At 46.4% G+C, this 22,516-nt stretch overlaps 1 protein-coding gene across 15 annotated transcripts in view; it reads left to right on the forward strand.

Annotated features, from left to right (window-relative positions):
• FBRSL1 (fibrosin like 1) overlaps nucleotides 1-9,763 on the forward strand; it is a 508,757-nt gene extending 498,994 nt beyond the window's left edge. For all 15 annotated transcript variants that reach the window (XM_069031303.1, XM_069031309.1, XM_069031315.1 and 12 more), the window contains 4 exons: nucleotides 1,863-1,940; nucleotides 3,388-3,471; nucleotides 4,489-4,729; nucleotides 6,767-9,763. In XM_069031303.1, coding sequence (XP_068887404.1) covers nucleotides 1,863-1,940; nucleotides 3,388-3,471; nucleotides 4,489-4,729; nucleotides 6,767-8,000 — 1,637 coding nt within the window. In that variant the 3' untranslated portion in view covers nucleotides 8,001-9,763. The remainder of the gene's footprint in view (nucleotides 1-1,862; nucleotides 1,941-3,387; nucleotides 3,472-4,488; nucleotides 4,730-6,766) is intronic.
• The last annotated feature ends 12,753 nt before the right edge of the window (nucleotides 9,764-22,516 follow it).

Raw genomic sequence — 22,516 nt, forward strand, 5'->3', positions numbered from 1 at the left:
TCTCTATAAAGGTACTTTGATAGTACAAGGCCAAGATACTCATTGCATCTACTTGGATGCATAAGCACAGCTTATTTACAAACCTCTGGCTGTTTCCTATGGCAGATGTTTCGTTATCACTATCCTCAGTCTGTCCTGTGTTGTCATTACAAGAACCTTGTTTCATGTCTAGTTTTGCTACTGAAGGCTGTTCTGGACAGAATTACCCTAACAGGCAGGAAAGCACCAGTCCAGTTGGTATCTAGAGTTTTTTCCCTTAAAAGATGCAAGCATGGCTTGCTTTTCATTTGTAAAAGCAAGAGGAGAAATAGTACAAAATAGAAGTATTAAAGAGGGCAAACTAATAGAAAACATTCAATAGAGAGAAACACCTTACAACAACTTGTCTGTGAGTATATTAATCACAGGAGCCATCACACGGTAAATCCAGGTAAAAAGTGCTGTCAACAAGAGCAAATACTGCAGCTGGAATACATGGAGGAATAAATCTTTTACCCTGGAATATCTGAGGCATTCTTTTCACCTTACTGAACATGTGTGCAGTTGATGTGAATCATTGGTTCTGCTGCATTGCCTGGTTACTGGGGGAGACATAAGTTATCTTAGGGCCACCTGTCTCCAGGACGGATGCTGGGCTGCCTGGCAGACGCTCTATTTAATAACTGCCTGACAGCCTGCAGTGCTGCTCCTGGCTTTCTCCAGAGGATTTTTTATTATCAGCCCATGTAGTTGAGTTTGTAAGCCGTCTCCTTTGAAGAAATCTCCCATCCATTATACACCTTCTGAAATCTTAAAGGATTAGAAGGATGACAGTCTCCATCCGTCTTGAAGCATTGGAGCAGTCAGAATGTTTATAGAGAGGTACTGGATAGGTCTCGTTGTTGTGGTCTCTCTTAAGTTTCTTCAGCTCATTTTCTGGCTGCTTAGGTTTGAGGTGCCCAAGCTGGTGAGGGACACAGAGCTCTGTCTCCCTCTCAGGTTTCACAGTTTGCTTGTGTTCTGGACACGTGAGTGTGTTTCATAGCAACCATCAGTGGTTGGGTGCTGTCACCAAGGAAGGCCAGGTCAGGGGCTGACCAAATACCCCAGTGACAGGTGACACCAGTGCTTTTCACACTCAGGTTGCAAGCCCGTTCAGATTCACGTATGCCTGCCTGCAAAGGAAGAAAATCTCTCATTTTCTGCTCTGAAAGGAGAGCAGAGTTTTCTGCATGAGCCTGGTCCACCTTGAAATACAGGGCAGACCTGCTTGTTTCACCCCCTTCCTTCCCCTCTCCTCAGCCTCATGTAATCCAGCATGCTCAGCTGTGATGTTCTTTCCCACAGGGAAGCACAGCACCATGGCAATCTTTGAGATTTGAGAGTGTCTAGGAAAGGGAAAAAATACCGGGGGGAGCCTGTAGATGCAGGGACAGATGCGAGAGCGTAGCTGGAGCTCTCATGGGAGAAGCATGATTGATGTTCCCTGCGTGCCTGTCATTAACTGATGTTTCATATAGACTCTAATCAGTCACTTCCGAGCACCTTCTGTCTGGGCCCATAACCTGGGCTGACCCTTTTTAATGTAAACATGGAGTAATGACTGAAAATGTCAGACAAAGAGCTTGGCTTCCTCATTACTCCAGGTGAGCAGCAGCTCAGTGCAAGGTCTCCTCCTGCCTCCTAGAGCCCTGTTACAGACTCCTTGGAGGGTTCTCAGGGAAATCCAGCCTGTCGCTCGCCCAGCCGAGGTTTGGGGTCTTCCCTTGCTTTTGCTATTTGAATGTGACCTTTGCATCCAGTTCTTGAATGTGATGGCCACGAGCTCTGTGTATACAAGGAGTCACTTGCCCCTGAACTAAAAAAGGATCTTGTTCTCACAGGTGCAACACATCCAGCCACCACCCCTTTTGGTCCCTCACCTCACCACAGCAGTTTCCTGCCTACAAACCACTTGGCAGGTAAGTGTAAGTAACCCTGCCTTCACCTCTGTACCTGCACCCCCTTCCTGGCTCTCAATGCGGTCCTGCACTGTAGCACTAGGGGAGGGAAAGGCTTAAACTGCCTCAGGATCCAGAAGCTGGCCAGCTTCTCATCCCTGCCAGCTCCCAGCACATCCCCTTACTGTCCCCCAAAGAAGAGGGCAGTGCAGAGCTGTCACATCTGTCACTGCTGGGACACTGCACCAGAGCCAAAATGTGACCTGTAGAGTCCTGTGCTCCTGAATGTGCCCAAGGAAATGGGGGAAATTTATGCAAAGATACCTCAGACAAGCCTCAGCTTAAAATGGGCTCCTCCTGTATCATTTTCCACCTATGAAAGGTCTTGACTAGGTTCTTCAAAAGAGTTCAGGGAACAGTTCCTGGCAAATAGTTGTTCTGCACATTTTGCCAGCCTTTCAGTTTCCTAATTGGCAGTAAGTAGAGCCTGATTTTCTCAAATGTCCTCATTTTAGAAGCTCACAAGCAGCTCATTGCCAATTAAAGTTCAAGCTCTGTTGATTAATGTTTTACTAACATTCATCCAATCAGTAAATGTGGCATGCCACATGACCTAGTAGACTGTTTTTTCTCTTGCAAATACCCAGATTTACATCAATTCCTGAACATTCTGTCAAAATTAACTATCTCTGTGGAGTCACTCAGCTGCTTAATATCAAAGAGGAAGGGCAAGAACATCTGTTTTAAAATAAGTAAATAAGCAAATAGCTGTTTGCTTAAAGATCCGAGCTATTTGTGCCATTTGCCTTGATTTTTTAAATGTGGTATCTGTGAGGAAGTGGAGAGCAACCTTACCTCCTGTAACATGGCAAGTTAAGGACTTGAAAGGGACACTCGAAAAGCCAGTGGGCAGGAGGAGGAGTTGTTTAGAGATGACCAGTAGGAAAGAAAACAAGTACACTGGTAGGATTTAAGCCATAGCTGTCTCTGGAGTGTGGAAGCCTGAGTCAGGCTATGTGCTCTCAGAGAGGAACCTCCTCTGGTGATGGGTGCCTTTACTGGAAAAAAAAGTGCAGAAACAAGACAATGCATCTCCTCAGTGCTGGCCGAGGGGCCTGTTGAGATTCTTTCAAGGCAATTGCAGTGCTTCTACTATTAGTACTGATAAGGAAAGAGAGTTATAGCTCAGCAGCCACCCTAATTTCAGCTATTAGACATTAATTTCTAGCTTGCTTCTGACTCTCATACAAAAGTTTATTACAGCACCTGTTTGCAGAGTGAGCACTGAATCCCTTCTCCATTTTAACATGATGGGAATTTTCTGTGCAAAGAACCTTGCAATGAGAAGGATCAGCTTAAAGTCTGGCCTAATCCTACTTGGATTCAAACCGTTAAGAAGGGGAGGGGTGCGTTTCATTCTCCAACATTCTTGGCTAAATGCCTGCTAAATCCCTGTTTGCCTTTCCAGATCCATTTAGCAGGTCAAGCACCTTCAGCGGCCTTGGGAACTTAGGCAGCAATGCCTTTGGAGGATTAGGCAGTCATGCTCTGAGTAAGTACTGGCTGGGTTACTGCAGACAAATATCCCTTCCAGAAAAGCCACATGCTAATATTTACAGCAGCTGGTGGTAGTTTTTAAAGAAGTTTAATTCCTAACCTCCATTCTCCTATCTGAAAACACTGCACCTAAGATTTCCAGGTCTCTGCGGTGGGAGCTTTTCTGCATGTCACAGAGATCAGTGGCTGTGCTCTGTACCTCCTCACTGCTGAGGGTTGCTACCTTGTGTGCTCAGAGAGACGCTGGAGCTACAAAACCCCACCAAGCTCTGGGACCCTGTGGGCACCTAAAGTAACACCCTTCACCAGCGAAGATGCACAGTGGAGCAGCTATTGATACTTCTTCCAATTCGTGTAGATGTCCTCTGTAACCATTGACTGAAGTTTAAATTACCTGCATAAAATAATTTTACTTCAAAAACATGTTACCTGTAGGCAAAACACGCTTGAGAGCCACACATAAGAGAGCACATAAAAGACTGTGCTTGTGCATCTCATGGTGCAACAGGAATCAGCTGAAGATGGATGGAGGAAAATCGAGTGACTGTTCTGAAAAGCCTACAGCCAAGCTCTGTGTTTATACACACACATACATACCACCAAATAGTCTGGCTTCTTCAACAAAAAAAGTCCCTGAAGCATCAGCTGCAGGCAGCTGATTGCTTGTAACTATGCACAAATTAAAGTTTCTACCAGAGAGAGGAGCTGAGGAAAAATACTGCTTTTGTGCTGGAGCCCTTGCTTGGGGTGGGTGGAGAAGAGAAGCTGGGCATTTTCAGTAATCTCTGAGTTATTGAGGTGTATAAAGCTTCCTCCAACAACAGCCTTAAAAGAGCTGGTGGATCTTACACCCAGTGTTGGAATTATCTATGTCCACTCACTAGTTGCTCCCCCTCACCATAAAAAAGTCTTGAAAGGACAGTTCTGGTTGTGACTAATATTGTGAAAAATGTCTGTATAATTATTTGGTTTGAATTATTTTTAACTCTTCCTCCCCCTGCCGTTATTGTAGCTCACAACAACATTTTTACTCACAAAGATGGCCCAAACCTGCAGAATTTCAATAACCCCCATGAACCATGGAATAGACTCCACCGGACCCCGCCGTCCTTCCCAACACCTCCACAGTGGCCCAAGCCCACGGACTCGGAGCGAAGCTCCTCGGTGACAAACCATGACAGGGACAGAGAGCGGGAGCGGGAGCCTGAGAAGAGGGATCTTTCTCTGAGCAAAGATGACAGAGACAAAGAGAGGTGAGCACTGTGGGCTTCTGACCACTTCCTCCTGGGACTGTTCTTCCTCTCTGTTTTTTCTGTTTTCCCAAAAATGTTGCTTGTCCTTAAAGCAGCTGAGAGGCCTTTCCCTGAGATAAGTACAAGTACTAGCAACACCAAAAAAATTCCTCTTCACCTTTTAGGATTTGTCTTCTGTGGAAATATGGTAAACCAGTCCCTGCTAGTAGGTTAACAAAAAGCACCAGGCTGAGGAATTGGGTGTGTTGCTGTGGTTTCAGTGTATACTTGGCTGTTTTCAATGCAGCTGCTTTAGGATTGCTGTGTATCCTTAAATGGTGATGGTAGCATTGTGATGGGTCCTTTGGAGACAGTCATAGTTCTCATTAATGTACAGATATGCTGATGAATTCAAATGCTAGCTGGACATTAACGAGATAAAAATGCAAATGCCTGTATCTGGAGCAGTGTGCATGAATCCATTAGCAAAACTGATTTTAAAAAATTGCATTGTGGGCAAACGCTTATTAACAATGACAGGCCTGTATCACCTGGGCTATAGTTACTTCATTAGCTCCCAGTTATATGATTTTGAAGCTGTGAAGCCCTTTATATTTCAGAGCCCAGTCATCTCCAACAGGCTACTTCTTTGTAGGCAGTAACAGCCTGCACGTCTTAGATGTGTGTGCTTGACTAGTGAGAGGGGTTCATAGTTTGCCTGGAGAGCTTTTAATGAGATCTTCAGGCAATACCTGTGAACAAGATTATATGGCAGCAATAGGCTGAAAATCATCTTACTTTAAATGTTAAATTGTCTGATATCCTTGCACACAGATACTGTTCAGGTAGGAAGCTACCTTCTAGTGAATTCTAGTGGAATTCATTTGCAGACCAAGGTTACTTTACTCCCAAGAGTGTTCACACAGGGGTTAACAGCTCTATTACATTTCTATTAATTTAGCTTAAGCTGTCCCCAGCATCCCTATTTGGACATGGTTTTAATAAACCACATCCTTGACCAGCAATCAGGACTACCACAGAGGAAGAAAGCTGGGTTAGCAAATGCAACCATAAGGGATAAATACTTACACAACTCCCCAAAACACCTCCAGCTTTCAGTGCTCAGGTCTTAGAGCTCTCAAAGGCAAGCACAGCATAAAACTTAGGCATCAGTGAACCTCTCAGCTGCACAATGCAGTTCTCTCAATCACACCATCATATTTTGCATTTAAAGTGTCTCTCATTCAGAGCAAAGTGCTTTTAGAAGGTGAGCACTATTTATTCCCCTGTTAAAAAGGTGGGATTAACTGTGACTAATTGGCTTGCTCAGAGGCAGAGATGGAGTTGGAAATGTAAACCTTTGTGCCTCTCTTTCTAAACCATGGATGTTGTCATCAAACCCCTTGTTTGTCACAGCAGGTCCTCTTGAAACACAGCTCAGTTGCTCAGTCTCGTGGCCAATTCAAGCATGTTTCTCCTGAGGTACCTGCTGTACCTGCAAGAACTGCCAACAGCAAAAACTCCTGCAGCTCCATAGGAAAATCAGCCTCACCTTATGGCTGCTTCCAGTCAACGAGGCTGACTTGGGAATGACCTGCATATATTTCTGTAGGCTTCTGTTTTGTGTGCCTGGATCCATATTTTTGGAAAGGAACCTGAGTTTTATAGCTGAGAAAGAAGGTCGTTGTCTGGCAGCAAGATGTACACATGAACACACAATAAGCTTTTTTTTAAGAAAAATAAGTTGTCTAGAATTCTTCTTTCCCTGCATTTCTTAGTGAAATGGTCTTAGGGTGAATATAATATTCTTCCAGCCACATCCCCAATTTAGTCCCACGTTTGTGAACATTTAACTTTTTTTGTCTTTGAAGTATGTAAAGGCAGCTACTGCATGTCCCTTAGCATAGCATCACAGCTGCAGCTGATGTTTGCAGAGCTTTCCAAATCCTTTCCTGAGCAATCTCAAAGTGTACAGCTGGACACAGCACTGTGCACGCCCAACATCACGAGTGTATTTGTTCACACATAACCAAGGATGTACCTTCTGTGTTTTTACAGAGACCTCCTGGATAAAAACAGACATTCGAACAGATCCTCACCGGCATCAGCCCCAGTGACGCACCAGATAAGCAATCTCATCCGCAGCAACAGCCAGAGCTCCAGCGATCCCATCAGGCAGGTCAGCCTCGGGGAGAGGGAGAGGTCCAAGGAGCCCGAGCGAGAGCACCCTGACCGGCTGAGAGAGCCACCCATAGCTGAACACAAGATCAAAGAGAGCCGTTCTCCAGTGAAGGAAACTCCAAGCCATGATAAGAGACCCTCTGAGGACAACACAAAGCCAGTAATCCAGTCTGTATCCCCATACAGCAAACCTGCACTAAGTGAGAGCCTGAAGCTTACCAATCTAATGAGCAAGGACATGGAGAGAAAGACAGAGCTTCCCAGCGACCTCCAGAAGATTAAGAATGACATCAAAGTCAAGGAGGAGAGGAAGGAAGACAGTGATGTGCTGGTGGTTGGGTCTGAGCCTTCCCAGCACTCCCGGTCAGTGGAGCATCCCCCACCACCCACTCTCCATGGATTATCATTGCCTCACTCGATGGCTGCCTCCATGCCCATCTCCATGGGCAGCGTGCACCAGATGAACAACATGAATGTCCTGGACCGCAGCAGGATGATGACCCCGCTCATAGGCATGAACCCTTTGTCAGGAAGAGAGAGGCTGCCGCATCCCGGATTTTCTTGGGACCCGATGAGGGACCCGTTGCGAGATGCCTACCGGAGCTTAGACCTGCACCGTCGAATGGACTTCCAGCTCCGGACGGATCCTATCCATAGGTTTCCTACCACCTCTGGCTTTTATGACCATGAGCGTTCCTACAGAGACAGGGAACCACACGACTACAACCACGAGAACCTTCTGGAAGCCCGCCGAGAGCAGGAGCGGTTGCGGCAAGTGGAGGAGCGCGAGCGCTTGCACTTACGGGAAGAACTTGAGCGTGCCAGAATGCACCACTTGCACTCGTCCCCCATCGAAAGCCACCTGGCACATGTGCCATCCTTCATGCCTCATTTGAGCGGGATGCATTACCCCAGACTGAGTCCATCCACTGCCATGCACAACGGGATTTTGAACAGGAACCCGCCGACCGCAGCGCTGAGCGCGCCGCCGCCTCTCGTACCAGCCAGCAGCACCAGACCTGCCTCCCCTCGCAGGACTACTCCACTCACAAACTCAGAGTCCAGGGACTATTCCCCCTCTAGGAACCCCAAAGAAGTAGAGGCACGATAGTCCCCAACATTGAATTTTAAACTCACCTGTACATAAAACAAGCAAGCAAGCAAACAAACAAACAAACAAAAAAAACACAAACGGGAAAAAAAAAAAAAACAAAAAAAGAAAACAACAAACCTTTTACAAAATGCACTGCTGTAAACTTTTTTTTTTAATGTAAAATTTGTAGAAGTTAAGCACATTTCCATAAATAACGGGGTTGGGGACTTTCCAACAAGAAGGTTGCTGAGAATGGGAATTTAATATATAGGTATTGATTTTTGGTTTTGTTTTTTGTTTCTGTGCTAAAAAAAAATGAGTTAAGAATATCAAGTTTGTACATTTTTTCCCAAATGTGAGAAACATTTTTAATGGATTTGTATTTTTTTTAATTTTGTGCTCTTTATTCACTTAAAAAAAGAAGAAATTTTGCTTTTGCTTTTGTTTTTAGTTAAATTTGCATTTTAAAGGCCTCAGATCCTTAAGAAAAAAATACCCAGGGTTTCTTAAAAGTATTATTTATGGAAATACTGTAGTTTTACAGTCCACTGTGAGGTTCCCTTCTGAGGCCAATTGATCACTTACCTTGGTACTTTGGAACCGAAGTTACAGATATATATTAAAATATTAATAATAATAATAATGTACAAAACTGTTTGTTTTTTGCCTTATTATATTATGCAGAAATTTAAGAGGAATTTTTTTTGACTTCTTGTTTTAAACAAAAAAAAAAAAAGAAAACAAACTGTAAATATTCTGTTAATATAAATGTACACCAATATTAAATTCTTAACATAGGTAGACTTTATAAAAATGGTTTCTAGAACCACTCTGGTTATTTGTTAACATGGTTACAACTCATACTCTTGTCACAGTCAGAAGTTCACACTCAGAAAGCTCAGTACGGCATATATACTTCAACTATGCAAGAACTTGGAGGCAGGTCTTAGTGGATGTTGGGGGGAGGAAGGTTTTAAAAAAAAATTAAAAAAAAAAAAAAAAACCAACCCAAAAACAACCAACTCGCAACTCTGGAGACATAATGGCAATGGCATGTGAACAGGAAGAAGGATGCTTGTGTTTAACAAAAAAAAAAAAAAAGAGAGACTGAATTTTTTTGTACAAACACAAGGGACAGTTCGTCAAGGAAAGAGAAAGACACACGCTCCTGGAAGGGAATTTTGGTTTCCTACTTTTCAAGCTGGCAAAAGCAGATGGAACTGGCACAGTACCATGCGGCAGACCCTTTCCTTATTTTTTTTCCTTTTTTTTTTCTCTTTTTTTGTGTTGTGGGCAGGATCGCTGGCAAGCAAGGACAATTTTCCGTGGACCCCTTGTGCTAATTGTGCAGTGTTCTTATTGGAATCTGTATACAAGACAAAGTAGAATTTTAGGAGTGCAAAAAAAAAAGTCTAATGGTTGATTAAAAAAAAAAAGAAATTCTGATATATTATCTATAGTACATGAAGACCATAAGCAAATGTTTGTTTCAGTGTGGTTCTGCCTTGAACTGCTTTTTGGCATGATTTATTTTTTATTTCCGATTTTACTTTTCATCCATATGTAAATTTTGCCATGTTTTACTTGCTGTACCATCCCCCCTTCCCTTATTTTATTTTTCAGTGTCCATGTTTTATATATCCTGGGCTTTTTCTCTCTAGTTAATTCAGCCATCCGCTACTATTTTCTTGGCTCTGTAACTCTTGTTTCCCCCCCTCCCCGTCCTCCCCCCTGCACCCCCTGTAATTTTAAACATTCAGTTTCCTTGTAGATCAATGAAGATAAATACAACATTGATTTTGGATGAAAAAGGCAGTTGAGTGTTTGTGTGTCGTAGCCAGCGCTGTTGACTCGAGGCTAATGGTTTATTGACGGCTGGGAGGAGGCAGCTGGCGGAAGGGGCTGGTGCTGGGACAGGGATTTGCTTCTGCCTGTGAATCCTTCCCAGCAGAAGGAACACGGTCTGTGACACACTCTGGAGGCCGTGGCTGCTGTCGGGATTTGGGGTTTGGGGAGGAGAGCGGAGCGGTGCCGCCCGCCCTGCAGCATCTCCACCCCACGGCCCGGGGGCACCTGGGGCTCTGTGCCTGGGGGGCTGATCCAGCATCTCCTGCTGGGGCAAAGAAGGACAGAAAAGGAAGCGTGCAGCAGCTCATCTGGAGGGACCCTGCTGCCGGCGTCACCACGGGAAGTTTATCGCCTCAAGCGCTGCTCTCCACTTCCCATTTGCTTCCCCAGCCTTTCCCGAGGGCTGAGCCATCTGCGGGGGGATGGAGCCGGGCCCCGAACCCCTCGTGCTCCGCGGCTGATGGAGCGGTGGGTGACGCTGCTTTAAGAGCATGTTACAGCTTCTGGGTTTAGGTTTGCATGTGACTAAATTACTGAGCATGAAAAAGTAAAATGAAATAAAATAGCAGGGTCCTTAATCTGATGAAAGGAGGCTTAAAACAAAATAGGCACTAAAAATCAGCACCTGCTCTCCCAGCTGAAATTGGAGGAACATAGAACACATGGTGGATGTGAAAAGCGTGTTGGACTCAGCATAAAGATTCATAGTGCTGGCTCAGGGGGATTGTAATTCTCCTGGTGCTAGTGTCCAACATGGGATCTTGCTTGACACCATCTCTGACATGGACCTGCATAAATGAGCCCCCCTAACCTCTGTTAAGAGTCCATAGCTGCATCTTCCTGATGCAGATATGTGTGAGCAAGGAGGTTGTTACTGCAAACTTCAGAAAACAATACAAAAATGGACCATGCCCTTTGGAAGCATTTGGTTTGTGTAGGGCTTAAAAGTGAGCATTAAATCAATGCCATGCTCCCCTGGCATTCCTGAAGGATTGCTTATTGCAGCCACCCTGCTGCCAGAAGAATTCATCATGACTGATGTTGTGGAGGTCTGAATATTAAAAGAAAATCAGCGGTTTGCCATTTACTGTATTAGGAGGCATTGCTCTCCCACCTTCGGAGGATGACCCATCAATAATGCTGCACTACAGTGGGATTCCTGTGGAATTATGCAGTGTCGAGTATCAGCCTTCTCACAAAATGGTTCATCATGATTAATGGTATTATTACCTAAACAGAGAAACTAATTAATTCAGCCTTATTCCTTTAAGCCACCCCAGCTGAGCTGCCTTCTGCTAAAAGAAGGGGTACAGAAGGACTTCCTGGGTTTTATGCATTTCTACCACTGTTCAGCTTTCATTTTGTGCCATTTTCACCATTTTTATTCTACTTTTGGCTGTTTCCCTAAAGACTTCCCTCAGCCACCAAAAAAGGATGGAATTTAGCAAACAAATGACAGTGGGTGGGAGGAAGAAGATTGGATTTGGAAGGTTCATTGCTTGCCTCAGTCAACCTGTGTTTAAAAAGACACTCAGGAAGCCGTAAGGAAGGAGACCAGTGGTTGCACTTCAGTTACCTTTTGTCCCAAATGCCACATGCCCTCCGTGGAAGATGTGTGCACCAGCTTCAGTTAGTGGGGGCCACTCTTGGCCCAGTCAGTAAAATGGACAACCAGGATATCAGGGAGTGAGGGAAAAAGTCACTCTTCAAAGCTGTAACAAATCCCCAGATCTCGTCAAAAATAGTAACTGTTCCTTGACAAAAAGATCTAGTGCTTCCCTAAAAAGCCAGCTTTATTGCCTAAAATAAGCATATGGGAATTGTCCTTTCCAGCCTATAGAGATACCATAAATATTTAGTTAGCTGTTGGTGACCTGGAGTTAGACAAACAGAGGGTTGATGCAGGGGAGCCCAAGGACTCGGCAGCAGGCTGAGCCTCCACTGTCAGGTCTGCAACGCCAGCATCGCCTGGGCCCAGAGGAAGGAAAGCATAAGAAGCCAACTAGTCAGGAATGCAATATCCTGAGAGCTTAGGGAAGAGCGAGACACACCAGCTGTGCTTCAGGCAGTCCAGCAAGTGCCAGAATGAGAGCAGAGGTAGATCAGTGGTGTGCAGCTCAGGCTGGAGCCGAGAAACTGTCAACAGTGGGGAAAACAAGATTTGTGTTTTCCTTGGCTTGTGCCAAGCAAAAAAAAAAAAAGGAAACCCTTCCCTTACCTCCCTCAGGGAATTCCTTTTTGCCAAAGTCTTAAGAAAATAGTTGTGTTGCAGTGTTGGGGGATTTTGGTAATGGTCTTGTGAGAGGCCAAAATGGCATTGCCCGTCACCAAAACCTGTGTGTCCCCACGCCAACACCCCTTGCAGAGCTCTCCACAGTGCTTCTTGGTGCCCCTTTGCATGTGCAGTTTGCTTTGGGGGTAGTCCAGCTAAGGAAATAAAGAGAAACGGGGCTTGGGCAGACAAATTTAGCACTTTTGCTCAAATCCTGGGGAGCTGGTAGCCCAGGGCTTAGCTCAGAAACACAGTGCTTTGGGAAGAGCAGGGCAGGTCGTGGGCTCAGCCTCAAACTGGGCATCACTGTGGGCAATCAGCATTGTCCAGGGGAGCCGCTTCATGTCCACCTGTGTCCAGCAATATGGCATCCCCCTGCTGAGGCCACAGCTCTTGCACAGTATCAAGATCAATACTTTGTAAGGAAAATGCCTTTCCCAGTAGTGCACTGTATTACGTGAAACTGAATAAAAAGCAAGGAGTGGGGGAAGGCTACACCAGGCCTAAATTACAGGCTCCCATTTCTGAACATAATGGAGAAAAAGAAGAATCAAATGATGTTTTGAAGTTTAACTTGGAAAATATTTTTCCAAAGCCTTTGAGGGATGTGTGTGTGAAGTAAAAAGGTCGGCTCCCCTCATTCCAGCCCCTGCTGCTGCGGCACAGCTGGAGGCTCCCTGCGCAGCGGCTGGGACCTCCTTGCAGGTGTCGGCACGGCAATTTCTTTGTCTTCTCACAAAAAACCTTCTGCTCCATTAAGCTTCCCTAATTGCTGCATTTATCATCAGCCATTTTCTGCTTGTTCCCTTCCTCATTCAGCGAGGATGTGTCAAAATAGAGATCCACCCGCCGTCCCTCCGAGATGAAGCTGTTCGAGGCACCGGCTGCTCAATTGGCCGTTCAGCAGAAGGTCCCTCATTACCGGCTCGGCGGCAGCTCGTGTGTCACACACATCACAGCACCCGGGCTGTGCTGGCCGGGTGTCAGGCCCTTTGCACTGAGCCTTGATAAATAGCTGAAAGGAGAAAAATACAGGGCTTATTTTTTGACTCAAAACCCAGCCAGCTTCGTCCTCCTTCTCCTCCTCCAGCTCCTGATTGGAATTCACGCAGCGAAGTGCAGCTGCCCACAGCAGGGTGAAGCCCTTCATCTCCCCCCAAAGCAGTTTGAGGAGCAGAGGATGTGTCTGACACCCAAAGGAGATGGGGCCCAGCTCACACCCACACCGGCCTTGGTCATACACCAGCGGCAGGAGGAACCCTGGAAGAAAACCACTGTGGCTCAGTGGGGCGGGCAGGCTTCTGCAGCTGCTTTCCAGAGGAGTTGCCATCATATACGAGGTCATAATTAGCTCTTCTGCAGCACTTGCTCACTATTTTATCAAAAACACTTTTAAAATAAATATTATTATTTCAGGGAAAGGAAAAACCAGTCAAGACCCTGAAGGAAGTGACCAACTTTTCAAAAGTGCTCTGCTCCCTTCCACAGCCTCCCCTTCTCTCCAGCATTTCCAGCTGATGAAGGGCCAGAGCCCAGCGATGTTCCCCAGACACACTGGTGGTGGTGGGATCACTCAGAGGAAATTGCAAAGCAGAAGAACTCTGCAAATCTAAATTCAAAGTGCTGGCCAGCGAAAAACACAGTGGTGAGGAACGAGTTTGGGGAAGCTTTTAGGTTTCATTATTCAAAAATCTTTCTTTTTGAGTGCTATAAAAAAAGCCTCCTCCTGTGGAGGGAACAAAGGAAAAGGGATTAATTTTATGGGGCTTTTTTCAAAACTAAGATGGTTCTGGATTTTTGGTTTGTTAATGGACATCTAAGAAACTACAGAGAGTGAAAAATATCCAACAAGGGAACCTCATCTGAGGGGTGATTTGCACTAAGCCCCTTTGGACAGGGGAGGTAGTAGTACCATAAAGCACACTGTTACAGCTTCCATTTAAAAGAAACCCACCTTAACTCCCAGCACATACCACTGGTGGCCCTGAAAAGGCTGAAAGCTGTGCTCTGCTGTCACGGGGCTCTGCAGGTTAACCATGTGTCTGCAGCTGGGAAGCAGGGATCGAAAGCAGCCCAGCTATTGAAGGAATTAGCTCAGCTGCTGGGCCCAGCTCTGGAGGTAACACACGGCCAGATTAGCCTTTCCAAGAGCTCAGCAATTTCTTCCATGTCCTATGGAATTTCACTAGCCCAGCTCTGCAGAATTTAAAGGTTAAGCCTCAGGCACGATGCAGCTTCTTTGCTGTCAGATACAGAATCAGTGCCACTTCTCTGCCCAGCACATCGGGGCACTGGGCTGCCAATGGCCCGTGCCCAGGGTACAGCAGAGCCACAGGAGGAAGGAGACCCTCTCCCACCTGGGTCTGCAAAGTCCACACCAGCCTGTTTGGACCATTACTGACAGATCTTGTGGCAAAGGCACAGTACAGTTTTTCCACACCCTGCCTCCAATGTGTTCACTGGATGACTTCACGCAGCCAGACATGGCCAAAAATGTGCCTCTGTGAACTAATGAATTGGTTTAATTGTATGCCAAACCTGAGAGCAGCCAAAAGTAACAAATTAAAGTTTACAATCCTGTGGTCTCATTTACAAGGGGATAATACAGCAACTGTTTATTTTGTGAGATGTTAGAGTGAGTCGGGAGAAAATTACGGCCCCTATATAATATTAATAATAATCAACATCATAAAAATACTTTTAATAGGAAACACTGATGGTTGTTTTGCTCCCTTAACTTGCACTATTGTTCCAGCCCGTCTGGCTGCCAGCTCACAGGGCAGGGGGTGTTGATTCCCTGGAGTCCAAGCTGGCTCCACAGCCACAGCAGCTCACAGCAGCTTCACACTAAGAGTTTTAATAATCGCTCTGGCTGTAGCGCAGTAGCACCCATGGGAGGATCCACAGGGGCAGATGATGCTTCACAGGGCCATGGAAAGAGATCCAGGGGAGGAAAGAGATGCCAGGATGGCTGGAAGCTGCCTGGAAGCTGCTGGGAGAGCGTGGCAGCCCAGAAGGAACAGGCTGGGCAGGGAGGTGGGAGCAGCAGCTCTGCAGCTTTTGGAAGACGTGAGAGCCACGCCCTTTGCCAAGGGATGGAGGTGCAAGATCAGCCTGCATCACCCCTGGAGCTGTGTCCCCAGGCAGGAGGGAGAGCCTGGCAGGTTTAGGGACACATCCCTACTGCCCTGGCACATGCTGTGGGAACGCCCCACTGGCAGCTGGTGCCAGCTCGGCCCAGTGGCAGTGGCTCCACTCCTGCTGCTCTCCAGGACAGGGCACAAGAGCTGTGACACTGCCAGCACAGGAGCAGGAGCCTCCTGGGCTGGAGACAGCCGTGAACCCAGCGTTGTGGGCACTGGCACGGGCTCCAACACCACAAAGCAGTGACCAGGTGAAGCAGGGGACAACATCCTTGTACAAGGACAGTCTCAGGCTTTCAGCCTTTTTCAAGCCGGTGCAGAAGAAGCCCTGGCTCCATCTTCACTTGTGCACAGGTTGCCCAGCGTGGGGCTCCCCCGGGCTCCAGCACCCCATTCACTCCAGCCAAGGGCTCCAGAGAGGTGGGGACTTGCGAGAAGGGCTCAGGGATGAGGGACAGTCCTAAATATGGGAAAATTGCCATAACTGGCTTTTTTTTTCCTGCAGAAGAGATGAGGCCCATATGAAGCTCAGCAGCTGGGTGAACGGCTGTGTCACCAAAGGCAGTTGAACGGGAATGCCAGAGGGGGAAAAATAAATAAATATGTCCGTACATCCCCATGAAATGAACCCCTCCCCATTCAGCCATTTCCCTTTATTTCTTCCTTTTAGAGGCAAGGTTATCGGGTCTAACATCACATCCAAACATTTCAGCACTAGCATTATACGGGATGCTCCAAGGTCAGCGCCTGCAGCTGTAAACTCATTAGTCTTGTCTTTTGTGAGAGAAGAAAGCCTCTTCATTCCGCCCTCGCCCCCTTCCCCCCTAATTAAAATTAAGGTATTTCCTGGCCAAAAGTCATTTCTGCATTCATTCATCTCAATTCTTTTCTGTTTGGATAAACCACCCTTTGGTACTCCCAGGGTGTTATGTATACAAACTATAAACTCTTAATGGTCCTGCAGTGTGTTATGACTGGCCTAAAGAGCTAAAGCAGGCTCCGAAAAAGTGGTTCTTGGCAACGCTGTGTATGGAGTTCAGGCTCATCAGTCATATGCAATTAGAGATTAAAAGTGCTTGATGGACTATAGGGGAGACCAGCACAGAGGGAGATTAGGAATGTAGGAGAGAAAAGGCAAACAAAAGCTTTTATCCCAGCACAGCAGTTGCTACTACAAAAGCAGCAATGGAAGGACAGTCCCCATTTTCCAGAGGCACCCACGGCCTTTCCAGCTCGAGGGCCCCAGCATGCCCCATCTCTGTTCTGTTGACCACCCACATCTCCAGCGGGGTGATGCAGGTCCTCAGGAACACCAGGGCTGGTGGCTGTTGCCCAGGGAGGGCTCGGGAAGGCCAGGCTCTGGAGGAGGCTCATGCTGCAGCCCAGGATTTCCAGCCCCCGCTTCCAGCTGTTCGCAGGCACAGTGCCTGGCAAACCAAACTCCCCCAGCTGCTGGCCAATCTGCCCAGAACACGGGCACTTGGGAGGCATCAGAAGCCTGATGGGTCTACGGGGATGGGGAGGGAACAGTAGTTCTTCCTCTTAGAACAAAGGGGTGTTTCCCCATTAGGCTGCTCTTGCCCTGAAGGGGAGGTGGGTCGTTGTCATGTAAATACTTTTGAAAGGTTTGTGGCCATTTATTTCTTGTTTTGCTGAGTGTGGGAGCCTGCTGCATGCTGAAATAGGCTATGGGGCACAGCAGCTCCCTGATGACCATCCCTGCTGGACGCTCCCAAGGACAGGAAAAAGCAGAACACAGGGATTGGCAGGGACTCTTCCCCTCTCCTTCCACACCCTTCAGCCTATGCAACCTCTCTAATTTGGGCAGGCTTAAAATGCTGGGCTAACGTAAGATACAGGGTGACACAGAAATTATGTTTCCCCCAGCGGAGAAATATTTGGGTTCGTAGACTGAAGGCAGTTTGTGCTTTGTGTAGGGGGAAAGTCTGAGCAGCTCTTCAGAGCACAGTGGTCACCACAGTCTGATAAACTGTTTCTTATAGTATCAGGAGACACAAGTGAGACTTGGTAATTTGTGGGCTTCTTGGTGAGGCTCAGAGTGTCCACCCTGGAAAAGCCAGGAGCCTTCCCTCCTTTCTGTGCCCACAGCACAGTTGTGCTTCCATCCATTTGTTTTTCCTACCCACAGCTAAGAAGAGAGCCATGGAGGCACCTGGCCTGCCCAGCCTGAAGGAAGGAGCTGACTCTTTATGGAGTTTCATTATAGAAGTCTCAATCAGCCATTAAAGGTTCATTTAAATGGGTTTTCTTGAGCATTAATAGAATATGGTAGTGCATTCATAGCCAGCTTTGCTCAGGTTTTACTGAAAGTGGTATAAGTGGGTTTCTTCAAGTACATGTGATTGCTCGTAGCCACTGAAGTTGATTTGAATCACTTGCTACCAGGCTCACCAATTTAGCCTGATAAATTGTGCATTATTAAATGGGGGAAGGGAACAAAGCTGTGTTCTCCCAGAGAAGAAAATGCAGGATTTCTCATCAATGAAGAATGATTCCTCTCATCAGCACAGTCTGAAAAAGACCATAATGAACCATTTGCACCTAAGAGCACAAGCCTTCAGTCTACTACATTCCTGATCAGTCCTTGAACTCCGAGATTTGGAGATGATGGGCTCTGCCCAGAGCCAGCCATGAGGGCAGGTAAATCTGACCAGCAACTCTGTGTGTTTAGGCAAGAGTGTGCTTATATCAGTGTTGCCTGGCCATGCTCATCAGCCATCACAGCCATCCTCTGTACAGGTGGCTCTGCCCTTCTGCTCAGGAGCACTTGTAGGCTGCAAACTGTGCATGAAAAGGGATTCAACCCCTCACCCCCAGCATTAGTTCTTGCTAAAGTAACAAACATATTTGGAAGGCTTTTTCTTTGTGTTGAATAGGAAGCATCTGCCATGTAGGAAATAACTATCTGACTCTGGGGAGCTGGTCTCACCCTCACCCACACAAGCCACTTGCCAGCCTACTGGTGATCACACAGGAGGTCATGCATTGGGGTTTGGGAAGGGGCTGGTCTCCATTACTGCTGTAATGAGAGTATTGTTTTGGGCTGATGTTCTGAAATGCATTTTAGGTGGTTTCAAACCAGACCCCAGCTGCTACAGTGTCTGGGTATGCAAATAATCCACTCTGTTTGGACGACACTGAATTTAGTATTTTTAATATACTGCATAAGTACGAGGCTTTCTGGATCCCACTGCTCCATCAAGACTGGCGTCCTGCTTAAGTGTCCCAGCATGCGTGGGGCTGTGTAATCAGGTCCCAGGCTGCATTTCCCCATCTCACCAGGCTTATTAAAGCCCTGCTGTGTGACAGCCCCGTGCGCAGGCTGTGCCGCGGCCCCGCAGGACCCCGGCTCCGTGCAGCTCCCGCTCACACTCGTGGCCTGATGGATGGACCCGTGTTAATGAGCTCCGAAGGGAACCACATGGAGCCCTCCTTGCTGGAGGCACAAGCCTCTAAGGGAGGGAGTTAAAAGGGGGCAAAAAAGAACAGTAGAGAAAAGGGATAGGCTCCAGATAGCTCCTTTGGGGATGTGAGGGTTGTGCTTGATTAAAAGCAGTGCTTTATGAAAATGTTATTTGCTATGCTTGGAAGATGACATTCAGTGCAATAAGAGCGTACAGCAAACCTAATATGGTCCCTGTGGAAAGGGCTGAGGTGTGGGCCTGTGGATGATTCCTGCCCTCTTATCTTTGATCCCTTCTCTGCAGTAGCTGGGTTTTTCCTCCTGGTGCTGGGAGGTTCCACTTTCTCCCAAATATGTAGGCATCCTTACTCTGTGCCAGTGTGCAAGGAATGATGTGGAAAACCTCTTTGATGAGGAGATTCTCCCAAGCAGAGGACTGTGACTGCTTCTCTGGGAGAAAAGGATGACTGGTACCCAAATCTCAACCCTCCAATCTGGTTCTGAACTCACAGGGTGTATTTGTTTTGGCTGCCATCATCTTGGCTACACCAGCACAGCTGGAATGAGCCTTTCAGAAGGTGATGCACAGATCTATTTCCAAGTAGTTCGCACTAGACTTTGTCTGGATGTGTTTGATTTTTAATGCTTTCCCAGAACCCTTGTAAATTTTTTATTTCTGCTGAAAGCAGGAGAAACTAGCTGCTGTGCACAGAATAAAGTTGATTGTCTACAAAGTTTAATGCTGTTTTCTTGCTCTATTATTTGGCCGTTCTGTGTTTGTGCAAAACTGGTTTAAAGCTCACTCAGAGCTCCTGGACTGTGCAAGGAAGAGAAAGGGGAAAAGTTATTTCTCTGCTCTGCCAAAATATACAAAATTTTATGTACCATGGTGGAAAGTTAAGGTGAAAAGGGCTGGATCTGAGACAAGAAACATTTCTTTAATTTTCTCTACTTTTTTTAACAGGATTTGCTGTTGCTTTGAAAGCCTCCTGCTATTTTACAGGCAATAAAAAAGAGAGACTGAAAGCATTTATTTCCTGAGACCTGCTTGTTTCTTGAGCTCTGTTAAACTGAGCTTGCCTAGCAAAGGAAGGAGCAGCATGAGCCCAGCGGACCCTTCATCCAGCTGGGGAGACCGGGGTTTGCCTGCCTAGCCCTAATAACTGAAAGCTTCATCTTGCTTTGCAGCCCTTGTGCTGTGCCCTGTCCTGTGCAGCCCTGGGAGCTCCTGAGGATGGGACCTGCCTCCCTGGAGCCAGGTGAGCTCCTGGGTGCTGGGAGGCTGTGCAGGTGAGCAGCTCCCTCCTTTCTGCCTCCATCGATGACTGCTCTGGGCTCACAGATAGGACTGAAGATTTTACCCAGCCAGAGGCTGCTGGCTGCACCAACATCCCCCTGCTCGGCCCACAGTGTCAGGCAGTGCCCTTCCCAAGGGCTGGTAGGGGCTGCAGGTGGCAACAGAGCCTCAGGTGTGGCCCAGCCCCCAGCTGGAGAGGCACAGGAGCTTCTCCTGGGGCACAGGCTATGTCCAGGGCTCCAGCAGGACAGTGACCCTGTGCTTCCAGTGAGTCTCAACTGCTGGCAAATCCAGGCCATGGACATGAAGGTCAAAGCTGCAGCTGCACATTAATGTTCACAGACCATTTCAGAAGCATGTGCTGTAAATGAGAGGATGTGTGAAATCAAAAATATTTTCACATGATTCTCATACAGTTTAGCCTTCCTTTGACCCACAGCTTTACTTTCACTTACTGCCATTGTTTTTGGCTGAAAATTACAAAGCTGAAAGAGCATCTGTTCCAAATAATGCTGGTCAGGCTTCTGGATAACAGCTTGGCAGCTTCCTGCCAGGAGCAGTTGCTGTGGCTTCTTGATTACTCTTAAGTATTCAATGTTTTGAGGAGGATAAGAAAGTATCATGAGGATATCATTATCCATTCCAAAATACTTATTAGCAAAAATGATGGGAGTACAGCCACAAGTTGTACAAAAGCTAGTATTTTAGCTTTTAAACAGAATAAATAAATAAAAACAAACCCCATTGCTGAGTTTGTGACTTGATCTCTCCAACAGCAGTAGCTGGAGACTGGGAGTTACTGAACCTGCAAGCCCAGGGGTTGCTGATGGGTTCTTGTGTACACAAATCCTGTGCTGGTCTGCATTGCTGCCAGATGGAAATGCACAGCAGGCTCCTTGTGTTTCTTGGGATAGGGTAGGAAGATCTGGTTTTCTCCTGATTTACTTGCCTCCTGGTTTCTCTGGTATCTTGGATGACTCTTGTTTGTGAACATGCCTGCAAGTTTCTCAGCATTTTTTCCTCTCCTTTCCCTCAGTTCAGATTATTCCCTAGCTCATAGTACTTCTCTGTTATCTGTTCAGATGGTTAAACTAGAAATTAAATGGAGTAAAAAGTTATTACATTGAAAAAAAAAAAGAAACTTCTAATTTTTTTGGCTGAATTCCCTTGACTAAATTATATGGGGTTTTTATTTGCTACAGCAGGTCCCCAGGCTCCTGACTAATGGTGCAAAATGTTAATGCTTTCTCTCCCTTTCCTGCACTCTTCCACCCACGCCCCAACCAATATCATGGTCTGTCCATCCTGAGTGGGTTTTTTGGGTTGTTTTTTCTTTTCTTTTAAAGACTTTTCTTCCCCATAGTAATAATGCTAGTGCAAGCACACATGGGCCATGTGGTTACCCCTAGGCTGTCTAAACTTCACAGGATGCAGGTTATCAAAGAAATTATAAGAGGGCAGTCAGCCAGATTGCCACACTTGTCAATAATTTACACCTATGTGTAAATAAATATTTTCTTGCAATCACATTTCTATGCCTGAAGGTAGACAGCTGAGTTTTTCAAGAGTAAAATTGATATTGCAATGTTGGGCTATGAAACAGCACTGCAAGAAGTGGATTCTTGGGATCCCTTGGAGGAGCAGGCTGAAGCAGGCCAGGAGGTTTTAGCTAAAGTGGGTGCCTGAAGATTACATCCTCCTCTGGAGTGTTTGGAGTTTGGGAATAAACAGAGCTTCCTTGGCAGAGACCAGCCCTGAATTAGGGACAGACACGGGGTGGGAGAGGCTTCAGGAGCCACTTGCCCAAAGCACAATTCCCCATTAATTACCAGGAAGGTTTCCATGTGCTATACATTCCAAGAGGCTTTGCTTGGCAGCCCTGTCAATCATTCCCAGTGCACTCTAAGAGGGGAAATTTGGGCAGTTTGTAATTCTTTGTTGCCTGCTGTGTGTTGAGCACAGACTTTTGCATCTGCCCTGCTGCTGGTGTACCAAGCAAATGCTTTTGGGGGGCTGTTTTGCCTTGGGGTGGGGGCATGTGAACAGCTGGCAAAGCAGAGTCATATCCCTCCTACTCCCATGTGCTGTAGAAGCCAAAGCTCGCTGAAATGTTCATTTTTCTAACACCCTGCAAGACATGACCCAGCCCTGCATTCTGGGGCCCATCATGCACAAACCAGCTGCAGGTGGCAAGAGGGCAGATTACAACAGCATCACTTCAAATCTTTGGGCTTATTCTCATACCAAAAAGGCTACAAACAATTTTTCCCTGGGTTTTCCATGAAATGAAGTTCAATATTTCAAAGGCAGTGAAAAGAAAAAAAAAAAAACAAACTAAAATAAATATAATATAGTGGAATTGTTATTCCCCAAACCATCATTAAGAATGTAGGAACCCACAATTTGAGCTGCATTTTAAAGATGTTGCTGAAAAAACCTAAGCAGAGCACAAACAAGCAAACAAAAAAGGTGATTTTATGGGTATGACATCCCCAGGAACCTCAACCTGACCCTGCAGTGACCTATAGAATGACCACAGATTTGTGGTTT

The sequence above is a fragment of the Aphelocoma coerulescens genome, chromosome 15 (assembly GCF_041296385.1).
Source record: "Aphelocoma coerulescens isolate FSJ_1873_10779 chromosome 15, UR_Acoe_1.0, whole genome shotgun sequence".
NCBI classification, from domain to species: Eukaryota; Metazoa; Chordata; class Aves; order Passeriformes; family Corvidae; genus Aphelocoma; species Aphelocoma coerulescens.